General features: G+C 41.9%; 1 protein-coding gene across 1 annotated transcript in view; it reads left to right on the plus strand.

The window, feature by feature from the left end:
- Positions 1-13,573, plus strand: part of GOLGB1 (golgin B1) — a 40,268-nt gene that overhangs the window by 16,228 nt on the left and 10,467 nt on the right. Inside the window, exons 12-16 of the mRNA XM_036400620.2 lie at positions 1,727-1,800; positions 3,525-3,612; positions 4,499-4,566; positions 5,475-10,441; positions 11,253-13,203. Coding sequence (XP_036256513.1) covers positions 1,727-1,800; positions 3,525-3,612; positions 4,499-4,566; positions 5,475-10,441; positions 11,253-13,203 — 7,148 coding nt within the window. The remainder of the gene's footprint in view (positions 1-1,726; positions 1,801-3,524; positions 3,613-4,498; positions 4,567-5,474; positions 10,442-11,252; positions 13,204-13,573) is intronic.

The raw sequence follows: 13,573 nt of genomic DNA on the forward strand, positions 1-13,573 counted from the left end.
GCTAAGAGCCCACCTGTCAAACCCATGCCAGCAATTCAGTAGCAAGGGTGTTGGGAAGACCATATGAAAGGCCTCACAGAAATTCAGCTTTCAATCTGGAATCGTGCCCCAAGCTACATCTGAGTACATCCAAAATGTACCTGGAAAACTTCCATCAGCTTTCTTAAAAAGCAGCTCCTCCCTCCCTATACTGAAAGGAATTCCACCCAAAAAAATGCGGCGACTCGGAGCTTCACTGTCATGTTACTTAAAGCATCTTTTCCCAGTGCATGTTTAGCTGCATGTTTACTTCAAAACAAGCTTTTGTTGTTGTAATTCTGTTTCCAGTGGGTGTGTTGAATGCTTGATTACTTTTTTTTTGGTCTTAAAATGCTGGGAGATGTAATTTCTTTTTAAAACTACCAAAATATTAAATGAAGCATAAAAAATCTGTTAAGCCTGCTATATAGGTTCTAAGTACTTTGTTACTCCTTTTTTGTGCTATGAAATTGTCAGTCTTAATTAAAGCGGGGTGCCGAAAACTGCCACCATAATCCATTCCTAACTTTGGAAGAATGAAATAAGGATTTATAGTTACCTTATATTTTGTCATTTCTGGTGCTTTTCAAGCAGACCTCAACAAATCTCTTCAAATTTCAAACTGTTGTTGTTTGAAATATAAAGATTCTTGAAATCCTTGTACAGCCTTAATTTCCATGGGCTCAGCAGTGCATTAGATGAGGATATCTGTAACTCTCTTTACATCTGTATGGACCCCTTGAACTCCTCTTGAGGCAGCTTTTGGAGGGATTGAAGGTCTCTCCTCCTGCTGCATAAGGGAACGTTGTCTGAGGCTGTCTGGAGTTCACTCGGTGGAGAGACTGCAGCAGAGTAGGGATCAATAAAGGAAAGCCATTGCCACAGAAAACACCGACTGCCTTCCAATTGTTACAATTCACAAAACGTTCATTTGAGCTTCCTCAGCTTCTGTAGTACTTAGCAAATACAGTTTAGTATAATCAATTGTATGTAGAAAAGTGTGTAAAGGAGAACAAAGAAAATGTTGTACTGTATGTTGATGGTATGTGTGTCCTCACTGCATGCTCAGAAGTGAAAAGTACAGAAATTCGTACCCCTTAGAGAACTGTTTAACTTGGTCCTGAGTTTTATTTTGCATATATATTAACCTATTTTTCATACCATCATTGCTAGTTAACATGTTCACAAAAATGGGACCTGTTTTTTAATGCTTCTAAATTGGTATTTCTGGGAAGACACAGTATTTGTTGCTTTACGAATGGCTCCTATGCTAAAAAGCTGAGCCATCACCTAATACATTAATTAGAACTGAGATCAATTAGAATGTATTTTTCTTGCACATTTGTAACAATTTCTCATTTTATTTTTTCCAAATGGAATTTGAAACGTCTTTCTACAATAGTTCTTCCTTTCCTCTTGTTTATAAAAATGTTTCTTAATACTTGAATCTCTATTCAAGTATTTCAGTTTGTCTGTATGACAACAATTGTCCTTTTCTAAAAGCTGCTTAAAAAAGACCATGTTGGTTGTGTGGTTGCCTCTAAAAAAAAACCAAACCCACATTATCCCATGACAGTACATATCTCCACTACATTAGTGTTATTAACAGCCATGTGTCCTTTCTCAAAAGCTCCTGGAAGAATATTCTGTTGCTGTCTAAAGCAAAGTCTTAAGTTTCAAAGACATTTTTTGTGTTTGAACGTTTCAGAAATACCACATTTGCAACTTGTTCTCCGGGAGTCTCAGCAGGAAGCTGTGATGGTCACAGAAGATGCAGAACAGGTAATGATAAAGCAGCTGAAATAAAATAGGTCAAGGACTGGCCTTAAAACAGCTAAGCTGTCATGGTCTTTTGTACCAATCCTCTTTGAAGGTTATTATTAACTGGATTAATGGTGAAAGACAGAAATAGCTTCCAAATACAGCTTGTACTGTGTTAGTAACAGACTGTGTTTCCCTTTGCCAGCTGTGTGCATTTCTTGTGTCCTTCATCCATCCGGTCCACATTTGTGCTATTTTGACTATTTGTTGAATAATAGTTAATAATAGCACATTTGTGCTATTTTCTACCTGTTGTGAGTTAGTTTTTCAGCAGAACTATGGGTCTCTGGAAATAAAATTCCAAAGGCTCGGTTGTCATTATATAAGATGCCTTTCAAACCATTCCCCTGCCCTAATGGGCACCTGGCTGACTGCCTGGGGAGCTGTGTGCTCTGTGAGTGGGGACAGGTGGGCACTGTCCTTGTGCTGCTCCATCAGTGGGGACAGGTGGGCACTGTCCTTGTGCTGCTCCGTCAGTGGGACAGGTGGGCACTGTCCTTGTGCTGCTGTGCCGTGTCCTGCTGCAGGTGCTAGTGCAGTCAGGCTGTTGTTGGGCAGAATGCAGGGTTAGGAACCTGCTGCTTGGCCTTCTGTACAGCATTGGGAGGGAGATAACAGCCTCTGTGTGTCTGTACTGAGGATTTGCTGTGAAACTGGTTGTTAGTTAGAGCAAGGTCTGGCTCTCTGCAGCCTGCTCTGCTGGCCCATCCTGTCCACAGGGGGAAGATTAATGCTGTGTTTTATCTAATACATTCCTCTCTATCAGAGGGTTTGTTTATTACTGTGAAGTAGTAAGGTAAAAGTTGGTATTTGAAACCGGAGAAGCATTTTGTGTCATTCATCCACTTTCCAAGTGCCTGCAAGCTGTGAGCTGGTAGATCAGTGGGAATGCACACACGCACACACACCCACACACGCAGGCTTTTCAAAGGCACATATAAGCATTTGAACTGTTTTCTACTGCCCCTTTGTAGACAGTGGAAAAAACATGTTCCTTAGCATATGACTCACCTGCAACAAGGTAAATGTTGAAAATGGGTCAATGAAACAACCCTGGGATTGTCCATTTCAATGTCTTCATTATAAAAAGAGTCCAGCTAAATAGCTTACATCTAAGTTTTATACTTGGACAGCTATTCCTACCATTTGTGCACCTGACCCATGGCTTTAGGCCAAGTAATATAGTTACCCAAACCCAGGTTAAGGCATCTAACAGTGAAAAGGTTCTTGTGGGGTTATTGGTTTGTTTGTGTGGTAGAGCCTAGCATAACTTTATTGGGAGAGCTCCAGCTTCTTTATCTGCTAGAGCAGTGAGGCGTAGACACGTGACTTCTCACCTTCTCTGCCTGGGTGCTCAGTGAAAGGTTATGATACTGTGGTTAGTGCCTTTGAGGGAGTGAAGATGGAAGAGAAACCATCTCAAGGTGGGAAGGAAGTTGTTTAGGTCATTGCATCCATTGATCTGTTGATCTGCTGAGATATGTCTTAGTCAATTGCTTAACATCAAAATCAATCTCCTTTTCATTATTTATTTGTTTATTTATTTATTTTCATTAGGCTTCAGAGTTGTGTCCAAACTCTGATAGGTTTTACTTAGAGCTGGCAGAGCAGTAGACAGCTAAGAGAGCTGTCTCCTCATACCAGGATCCTGGCTCAAAGCTCAGTGTTTTTTCTTCATCCCACAGAATAAGAATATTGGTGCTGAGGCAAAATTGCAAGACCTGTGGACTGTGGAAGCTCCAGCCTCTTATGTAGACTGCGCTTCTTCTACAGGTGAGGACACAGAATAAGGCATGTGACAAGAAAATGGTGAAAATTTGAGGAGTTTCAGGGACAAATTTGAAGATTATTTAGAAGGAGGTGCTCTGAGGTCAGAATCTAAAGATTATAATTTACAGAAGGCAGAAAATATTTACGTGACGTAGACAAGAACATTCTAATGTGGGATGGGTAGGATATACCAAAGAGAAAAAAAAAGTGGTTGCTAAAGTTAGAAAGAGAGAAGGGTTTGAAGGAGTGTTTTGTAGATGCAAAGATTGATGTGTAAGGCACAGAAGACAATTAAGATAAAATTAAGAACTGTGTGTTTCTCTGCAAGTCAGTAAATGTCTTTTTGTGTCTGGAATTCCATGCCACATCCCACATGAAAAAAAAAAAAAGCAGATGCAAAGATTGATGTGTAAGGCACAGAAGACAATTAAGATAAAATTAAGAACTGTGTGTTTCTCTGCAAGTCAGTAAATGTCTTTTTGTGTCTGGAATTCCATGCCACATCCCACATGGAAAAAAAAAAGCAGTCAAAACCAGTCTGTTACTTGGTTCTCTTGTCTCTTTGCTCTTCATCCTTCTTCAGGGGTCAGGATTGCTGTGTGCAGGTGATGCAGCAAGCACAGGGGATTGCACAGAGCCATGCTGCAGTGTCTGAATTACTGGTTGGAGTTAAACCAAAACAGGATGTCTGTGCACTGCATAGACTCAAACTCTGGGTTGTTTTCTTCTGTGCTTGGTTTGCTGCCTTTTTTTCTTTTTTTCTTTTTTTTTTGGTCTTTTCTCACCTTCTATAGAGGCTCTGGGCCCATTTTTTGTCCCTTCACTCTACCTACTGACTTTACCTGCAAATTGTTGCACTGATGGTGACAAGTGTTCCTTTTCTCACTAGGTGTGCCAGGAGAGCTGGTGAATTCTGAAATGCAAAAGCCTTTTGGTGACACTTCCGTGCTCTCTGAGGTACAAACGTAGTCCAAAACCCTTTTGGTCTCAGTATTGTACGCATTTGCAGATACAAAAACTTTAATTTAGTTTAGAAGCCTCAAAGAGTTGTCTCTTTTTAATTTCCTGTGACTTAAAGTGGTTGTTTCTTTATGACAGCAGGCTTTTTAAGAGCAGGTCTCCTTTAATGGTTCCCCATAAACTGTTTCTGCCCTCCAAGTCTTTACAGTGCAGCACGTTGACTTATTGGTGGGCTGCTGATCCAAGCTGTCTGGGGAGGATTTTGAGTGCTTTTCTTTTGTAATCTGGTTTGAGGGATGGTAAGAAACTTAAAAATAGTAATTTGGAAAAAGCCAAGTACTTTGTTACAGGTGCTTTGTCTAGTGCTTTCACTTTGGGCATGGACACAGATTGGAATATGGGTTTCTATCCTGCTTCTTTGCCATGTTAAATGCACAGATTGAACAGGGGACAAAAACCTCCTTACTCAGAGGCTATGAATAGGATGGCATGAAAATGTGAGTGGTTAAGTACACTAGAGGGCTTGTTAGAATCACAGGAGAACTTAAACAGTTCAGAGTTAGACTATCTTGCAATCAGGAGAGAAGGGGGAAAAGGGAATAGGAAGTTGTTGTTATGGTCTGATCCTGCAGCCAGAATCTTTCATGCTGCAACTTCAGAAACTGAAATTAGCAGAAGTGACCTGGGGAGTCACAGAATCACAGAATAGTTGGGGTTGGAAGGGACCTCTGGAGGTCACTGAGTCCACCCCCACTGCCAAGACAGAGTCCCCCTGTTATTAGCAGGGCTGCCATTTATTGCAGAAGCCAGCTTGAGACAGTTACAGAGCGTGGAAAGCAGATACTTCCAGAAGTGGCCCTTTCACAAGATTCAAAGGAAAAATGATGCCTATTATTTTATTTTAGGCAAGAACAGATGTCTTTACCAATAGAAGCAAGCAGTTTACTGAGGAAAGTTGTCCACCTGGAATTCTAGACTATATTGCTGCGGAGAAACAGAAGGAGCTGTCAGTTTTGCTGCTGGAACTGAAAGAAGCCCAAGAAGAAATAACTTTTCTGAAAAGCCAGCTCAAGGGCCCCAGTGGCCAAACTTCTGCAGGCAGCCAAACAGAAGCTAACGAGCTGGAAGAGAATTCACAGATACAGTGTCTGGAGAGGGAGGAGCAGAAGGCTTCAGATACACAGAGTGTCTTACTACTGAAAGAAACAGAAATACAGAAAATTGGCTTTCTTCAGGAAAATGGAATCAGCTTCCAAGATGAGCCTCAGGGAAGCCCTGGCACCTCTCAGTCTCAAGAGCTGATCAAGTTACAAAACCAAATTACAGAACTGCAAATAATTCTGCAGAAATCAGAAGAATCCTTTAGGAAAGAACTAGGAGAAAAATGTGCAGAAATAAATAGGCTAAACCAGTTGGCTGAGGAATACAGGAAAAAAACAGAGGATCCTGACAGTACATTTTGTGTTTTGACTGATGAACAAGATCAGCTCTTGTGTCAGGCCAAAGAACTTTCTACCATAACAGAACTGAAGGAGCAAGTGAAGCAACTGGAGGAAGAGCTGGCTCTTTCAGAAAAGCAGAGACTGTCTGACAGTCAAAGCAGCCTTCTAAGAGAGCAAATCCAGAGCCTTAAAAATGAATTTAAATCCAAGGATATAAAAATTGAAGCTTTGCAAAAGGACTTGGATGAAGCACAACTTCAGCTTTCTGACCAGGACATACAACTAAAGGATCTGAGAAGCCAGGTTGAGACAAAGGAATGTGAAGTACTTGATCTAGGACAACTTTTGAGGAAGAATACAGCAGAGATGGAAGAGCTTTCCCACAAATTAACCTTAAAGGGACACGAGGCAGCAAGCCTGGAACAGCTTGTTGCTGAGCACACCAGGTCTATAGAGAACCTGCAACAAGCCTTGCAGGAAAAGGACCGACAGATGGCAGAGATCAGTGTCAGCATGTCTGAGAAAATGGTCCTGCTGAATGAAGAGAAATTTGCTCTAGGAAATGAGCTGAAGAGTCTTAAGGAGCAGACAAGTCTGTTATTAAAATCCCAGGAAGAAAAAGAACAGAACATAGGAGCAAAAGATACATGTCTGAAGTGTGGGGTATCCAAGCAGCAGAATGAGACAGAAGCAGTGAGTAAAGAAAATGAGGAATTAGTAAATCAAGTTGAACTTCTGAGAAAAGAAAATGAGCAAGTAAAGCGGAAGCTGCAAGCAGTATTTGTGAACAGGAAGGAGCTTCTGAAGAAGGTAACCAGATTGGAGAATGAATTAGAACAACTGAGTAGAGAACAAAAATCAGAAACCTCAGTGGCTCAGGCAGCTGCAGGGGAGGAAGACATGAGAAGCATGATCAGCAAAGAAATGGGTCTTGAAAACCAGCCCCGGGAGGACTATCTAATTCAGCTGCTTTCTGAAAAGGAATCTGAGCTGCAGAGCATCCGGAAGGAAAAAGAAACTACTGAAGCACGACTGCAGGCAGTGATTGAGGAAATGAGTCAAAGCTTGCAAGATAAGGCAAACACTGCTTCAGTTAAAGATGAAATCTTTAAAGATGAAATCATGGAGCATCAGACAATTCCTGACAAAGTAACTGAAACCAACGAAAGCCCAGAAGATGATGAAGAAAATGAGAAACATAGTTCAGCAGGTACAAATTTGGAAGAAAAACAAAAGTCTGCACTTGAAGAAAAGATTTCAGTTCTTGAACAAGAAAAAGAACAACTTCAAAAAAAACTTCAAGAAGCTCTCATATCTCGCAAAGACACTATAAAAAAGGCTCAAGAAAAAGACAGGCATCACAGAGAACAATTGAAACAGCAAAAAGATGATTACAACATCCTGCAAGAACAATTTGATCAGCAAAGCAAAGAGAAAGACAGTATCCAGGCTCAGCTCAGACAGCTCCAAGAGCAGAAAGGATCAGCAGAGAGTATTTTTAGGAGTCAAGGTGGGTTGGATTCTTCATGCATAGAAGCAGAAGATACAACAATTAACAAGCTTGTACAAGTTGCAGATATTTCTGAGGAAGAGTGGAAAAAACACCTTGACAAATTGCAGATGGAGAAAGAGAAATTGGAATGTAGTGTCAGCCATATGCAAAGGGAGCTTGCTCACAAATCAGAATTAATCTTTGATTTGCAACAGCACATAGCGCAGTTGTTTGTAGAGATAGAAGGGCTGAAGAGAACCTCCGACCAAGCTGAAGCTAAGGGAGCAAGTCTTCAGACAGAACTGGAGGAGAATCAAGGAAAAATTTCTGGAGTGGCCAGTCTGGCAGACTTGAAAATTCTTGTGCACCAAAAGGATGAAGAAATTGAATTCCTTAGCCAGCAGTTAAAGGAGAAAAGTGACACTCTCAATAATGTGCAGGCACAGTTGCTGGAAAAAGAGGAATCAGTCCAAAGACTGTGTAGTCAGTTGGAGGCTCAGGCTCAGGTGCATGAGGAACAAAACAAGCGACTACAAACAGAGATGCTTGAAATTCAGGAGAAGCAAGAGGACAATGCAGAAGCAGCTAAGCAGAAGAATCAAATGCAGAGAAAGTTGCAAGCAGCACTTATCTCTAGAAAAGAGGCACTAAAGGAGAGCAAATCTCTAAAAGAAGAGCTGGCTAATGCTAAAATTACTATTGACAGTCTTTCTGTCAAGCTGACAAATATGGAAAGCCAAATATGTGGCCATGTTAAAGAAACAGATACCTTAACAGAAAAGTTAGCTTGCCTCACTGGAGAGCGAGAAAAAATTACTGCAGAAATTGATAAGCTACTTGGAGAAAATCAGAATCTTGATGGATGCTGTAAAAACCTTACACTTACTCTGGATAGAGTTGTTCTAGAGAAGGAGAAGCTGGAGAAGGAGGTGGAATCGTTGAAGAGCTTTCAAGCCACTGAGAGTTCTGAGTGGCAGGAGAAATACAAGGAGCTTCAGGGAGAATATGAAACTCTGCTGCAGTCATATGAGAATGTGAGTAATGAGGCTGAGCGAATTCAGCGCGTGTTGGAAACTGTTAGGCAGGAAAAGCAGGAAATTTTCATTCAGCTAAAAGGGGCTGAAGCAAAAAAACAGGAAACAGATAAGCAGCTACAAGAAGCTGAACAGAAAATTGATGAAATGAAGGAGAAAATGAGGAAATTTGCAAAATCAAAGCAACAAAAGATCCTGGAACTAGAGGAGGAGAATGAGAAGCTTAGAGCAGAGATGCATTTTACAAATGGAGAGCTGCACAGGACTGGAGAGGGCTTTACAAACACTAGCCTGAGAGAAGACCTGGAGTGCTCTAGGAGGGAGTGCCAGTCTCTTTCTACTCAGCTTGAGACAGTAATGGCTGAAAAGGAGTCTCTGAATCAAGAGATTGTGGACTTGAAGTGCCTTTTGCAGGTAACAGAGTCTAAGCTGAAGGAAAGCAGAGAACTTGTAGACAGCTGTGTTGCCCAGCAGACAGCGGAGGAAGAAACTGATAAGGCAGTTGCCACACCATCACCAGCAGAAGAGTCTGAAAATCAAGTGGACGTATCTTTTCGACCAGAGCCTCGTGCTGCAGAGCTGGAACAAGAGGCACTTGAAAGTGAGAGACCTTGTGAGGATCCTGGTCTCTACAGACAGCAAATAGCTGAGCTCACTAAGCGAATCACAGAGATGGAAGATAATAGAAGGGCTTCAGAGCAACAGCTGGGTGACATCCGCAGGTGTGTTGAGACTTTAGCAGGTGAGAAAAGGGCTTTGGAGCACCAAATGGGAGAGAAAGTCCATGAAGTGAATGATTTGCAGGCTACGGTAGCAAAGATGGAGCAGAAGGTCCAAGAAGCCAGAGACGACCTCATCAGAATGACAGCACTGAAGGATGCTCTAGAGGCTGAAAAGGATGACTTGGAAGAAAGGCTCATGAATCAGCTGGCAGAACTTAATGGAAGTATTGGAAACTATCAGCAAGATGCAACAGACTTCCAAATCAAAAATGATCAACTGAAACATGAGCTTCAGACTTTGCAGAGAATGATGCACGAACTGGAGGAGGAGAAAAGTCAGATGGCAAAGAAGAAAAGCGAAGCAAGTTCAGAAAAGCAAAAGGAATTTGTAGGAAAGCTAAAATGCAACTGGAGAGGAGAAAGCAGCACACATATAAAGGAGCTTCAAGAACTGCTGAAACAGAAACAGCAGGAGATTAAGCAGCTGCAGAAGGACTGTATCAAAAGCCAGGAAAAGAACAGTAGTTTAGAAAGGACTGTTAAAGCTCTGGAATTTCTGCAGAGTGAGACTCAGAAAGAGGTAGAAGCAGCCAAAGAAACTTCAGCTAAAGCAGTTGAAGACACCAAGAAAGCCCAGGCAGAGCTTGCTCGCTGCAGAGTAGTGTTGGATGACACTCAGAGTGAGGCAGCAAGGGTTTTAGCTGAGAGTATCAAAGTGAAGGAAGAGTTACAAGCAAACAAAGAGCAAATTAAAATTCAAATGAAGAAAAAGGATGAGGACTTTGAGAGAAGACTGGAACAGGAAAAAGACAAGCACTTAAAGGAGATCAAAAACATGGAAGCAAAGCTGGCAGCATTGCAGAGAGAGAAGGACCATATGGAAACAACAGTTGGTGATCTGCAGGACTCCTTGAAGACAAAGGATCAAGAAGCCAAGCAACTGGAAGGCAATCTAAACAAAACACTAGCCCAGCTTGCAGCCTTCACCAGGAGCATGTCTTCTCTTCAGGATGATAGGGATAGAGTGATAGATGAATCAAAAACATGGGAGAAGAAATTCACTGAAACTATTCAAAAGAAGGAAGAAGAAATACGTTGGAAAGAGGAAGCTTGTACTGTGCTACAGGACCAGGTGAAACAAATGACCATGCGTGTGGAGGAACTCCAGACTCAAATATCCAGGTAAATAAGCTGTGTCAGGGGAGCTTTGTCAGGAAGAGGTTACTTTGCATTTGTTATCTGCACAAGGACATGAGGTGATCACTCTACAATAGTCCTTCTTCATGTCCTTAGGATACCTGTGTTAAATCTGTTCTCTGTGGCAAGCACTCACCATCTGAATACTCTCCAGAGTATTTCAAATTTCAGATTAATTAAAGAGTTTCTTTTGCACCGAGTTTTTGCACTGAGAAGTCAAGAGAGCATTGGGATACGTAATTCCAGTTTAGTCCCAAAATAAATTTTGTGGGGAAGATGGAGCTATGGAAACCTATCAAAATGTGTATACAGCTGTGTATTTCCAAATTTCAAAACCGAACCATTCTAAAATGAGTAAAATGTTTTTTTATATATGCTGTATCTTTGTATGATGAAGCATTAAATGGACATTAAAGGTGCCAGAACAGCAATTTCATTGTGGGGTGGCATGGAGTTGTTTTTATTGTTAGCTACAATGGACGAGAGAAGTAATTGAGAGAAGTAATGTAATGACAGGGGGTGATAACATCCAGTGTTTAAGTGAACACTTTTTCCAGTATTGACATGAACAACTTTAAAAGAATATATTCCCCTGCCACCACCCCTTTAAGGCAGTAGTACAGTCAGAACTTTAAAAGATATCTTGAATTTTACATTGAGATATATTTCTAGCTTGCTTTCTTTAATTAAAACAAATTCTGTGGCTTTTCTAAATTAGTATAAGAACAGAATTAGTGTGGCTTTAGATACTGAGATACTTTGTGGATTTTTGACCAACTTAATCTTTTCTTTTCAGGCTGGAATGCAACAAGAAAGACTGGGAGGTTGATTTCAGGAAGGAGATTCAGCATCATCAAAAGACATGTGAAATGTTGCAGGAGGAAAAAAAAGAGCTTTTGACTCAGCTTGAAGGGTCTCAGGAACTGTACAGCAAGTCTCAGAATGAACAGCAGGAGCTGGAGTCAGAAATCAGCAGCCTAAGAGACCAGCTTGCTGACTTACAGAATTCCTTCACCAAATGTGAGCTGGCCAGGGAAGAGCTGGGGACTGTGATCAAGCAACAAGAGATGAGTATCCAGAATTTTAAACTCAACTGTGAGCAGCTTGAAGCTGACCTGCAGGCTTCCAAGGACCTAACAAATAAGCTGCATGAAGAAATTAGTGCCAAAGATCAAAAGATCATGAGTTTGCTGTCTGCCAAAGAAGAAGCAGTAGTGGCTGCTCTAGCTGAATTACAGCAGCAACATTCTGAAGAGATGAAAGAGTTGGAGTGCAGGCTAAGTAAGGAGGAAGACAATAAAAAAGCCTTGGAAAATGAGAAGCACAAATTTCTTGACCAACTCAATCATCTCACTGAAAAGATGAAGATAAGCAGAGAAGAAAGTAAGCAGCAGAAGGCACAACTGGACTCCTTCACCAAGTCCATGTCATCTCTGCAGGACGACCGAGACCGCATCCTGAGGGACTACAAGCAGCTCGAGGAACGCCATCTTGGTATAATCTTGGAAAAAGACCAGCTAATTCAAGAGGCTGCTGCTGAAAACAACAAACTCAAGGAAGAAATTAGAAGTTTCCATGGCCAGATGGATGACCTCAACTCTGAGAATGCCAAGCTGAATGCAGAGTTGGTGCGCTACAGAGAAGACCTTAACCAAGTAATTTCAATAAAAGACTCCCAACAGAAGCAACTTCTCAACACACAGCTTCAGCGGATCCAAACTCTGGAAAATGAGAAGGCAACCATAGAAACACAGCTGAAAGAGTCTGAGCATACTCAGGATGACCTCAGGAAGTGCATGGAAGCCTTAAGAGAGGATAAAGCCAGTATGTCTCAAGAGATTGACACTCTTAGGTCCTCTCTGTCACGGGTGCGGAGTGAGATGGCAGCATTACATGAGGGGAGTCCCATCGTGGAGTGTCAGGCAGAACTGAAGGCTCGAGAGAAAGAGGTACAGCAACTGAATCATGAGCTTTCCCTCTCCCAGAAAAGAATAAGAGAACTTGAGGGGGATCTAGACTGTGTTCAGAGGGATGCAGCCAAGAGAGTGGGAGAGGCTGAGGACAGGCTTCGGAAGGAACTGAAGCACCTGCATCACGACGCAGGGATAATGAGGAACGAAACCGAGACAGCTGAAGAGAGAGTAGCAGAGTTGGCACGGGACTTGATGGAAATGGAACAGAAATTGCTTGAAGTCAAAGATGAAAACAAAGATCTTAGAGCTCAAATTCAGTCTTTTGGGAGGTCCATGAGCTCTCTTCAGGATAGCCGAGACCAGGCCAATGAAGAGCTTCATCTTTTGAAACAGAAATATTCTACAGACTTAGAGGAACAGAAGAGTCTAGTGCAGACTCTTCAGAAACAGATGGGTCAGCTACAAGAGGAGCAATGTTCCACTGTCAGGGACCGAGATATGGTCAGGTCTGAGCTGACAGAACTGCAGAAGGCTATTGATGAAAGAGGTCTCTTGGCCCAGATTGAGGAACTTAATCAGCAGCTCAGAGCTAAAGATGATGAGCTTCTCCACTTATCTTTGGAATTGGAAGGCTCTTCCAACCAAGTCAAATCCTTCTCCAAGGCTATGGCAAGCCTGCAGAATGACCGAGACCGTCTGCTGAATGAGTTGGACAAAACGCGTAAGATCGAAGAAGTGAAGCAACAAGCAGAAGGGAGCATTTCCACCACTGCTTTGGAAGTGCAGAGTCTGAAGAAGGCACTGGCCTCCTTGCAGAGTGACAGAGACAGAGTAGTAAGTCCATGTTCTCTCTTCCTGCTCTTATTTTAAGCACCAGAGGAGGTTTGGATCTTCAAGTCTTAAAATTCAGCGATCTTCTGATAATTGCAATGTGATGCATAGATCAGGCTGCATCTTCATGGAATCACAGAATAGTTGAGATTCAAAGGGTCTTCTGGAGATCTTCTAGTCCAACCCCCCTGCACAAACAAGGCTTGCTGGAATAGGCTGCTTGTACAATGTCCTGTTGCATTTTTAATATCTCCATAAGTAAACATTCCACAGCTTCTCTGGCCAACCTGTTTTTTCATGTATCTGGAAACGGTTTCCAGAATTAGTTTCTCCCTGACTTTCCCAGGGATGGAGATGAGGCTGACCAGACTGC

The sequence above is a fragment of the Molothrus ater genome, chromosome 5 (genome assembly GCF_012460135.2).
Source record: "Molothrus ater isolate BHLD 08-10-18 breed brown headed cowbird chromosome 5, BPBGC_Mater_1.1, whole genome shotgun sequence".
In the NCBI taxonomy this organism is placed as follows: domain Eukaryota; kingdom Metazoa; phylum Chordata; class Aves; order Passeriformes; family Icteridae; genus Molothrus; species Molothrus ater.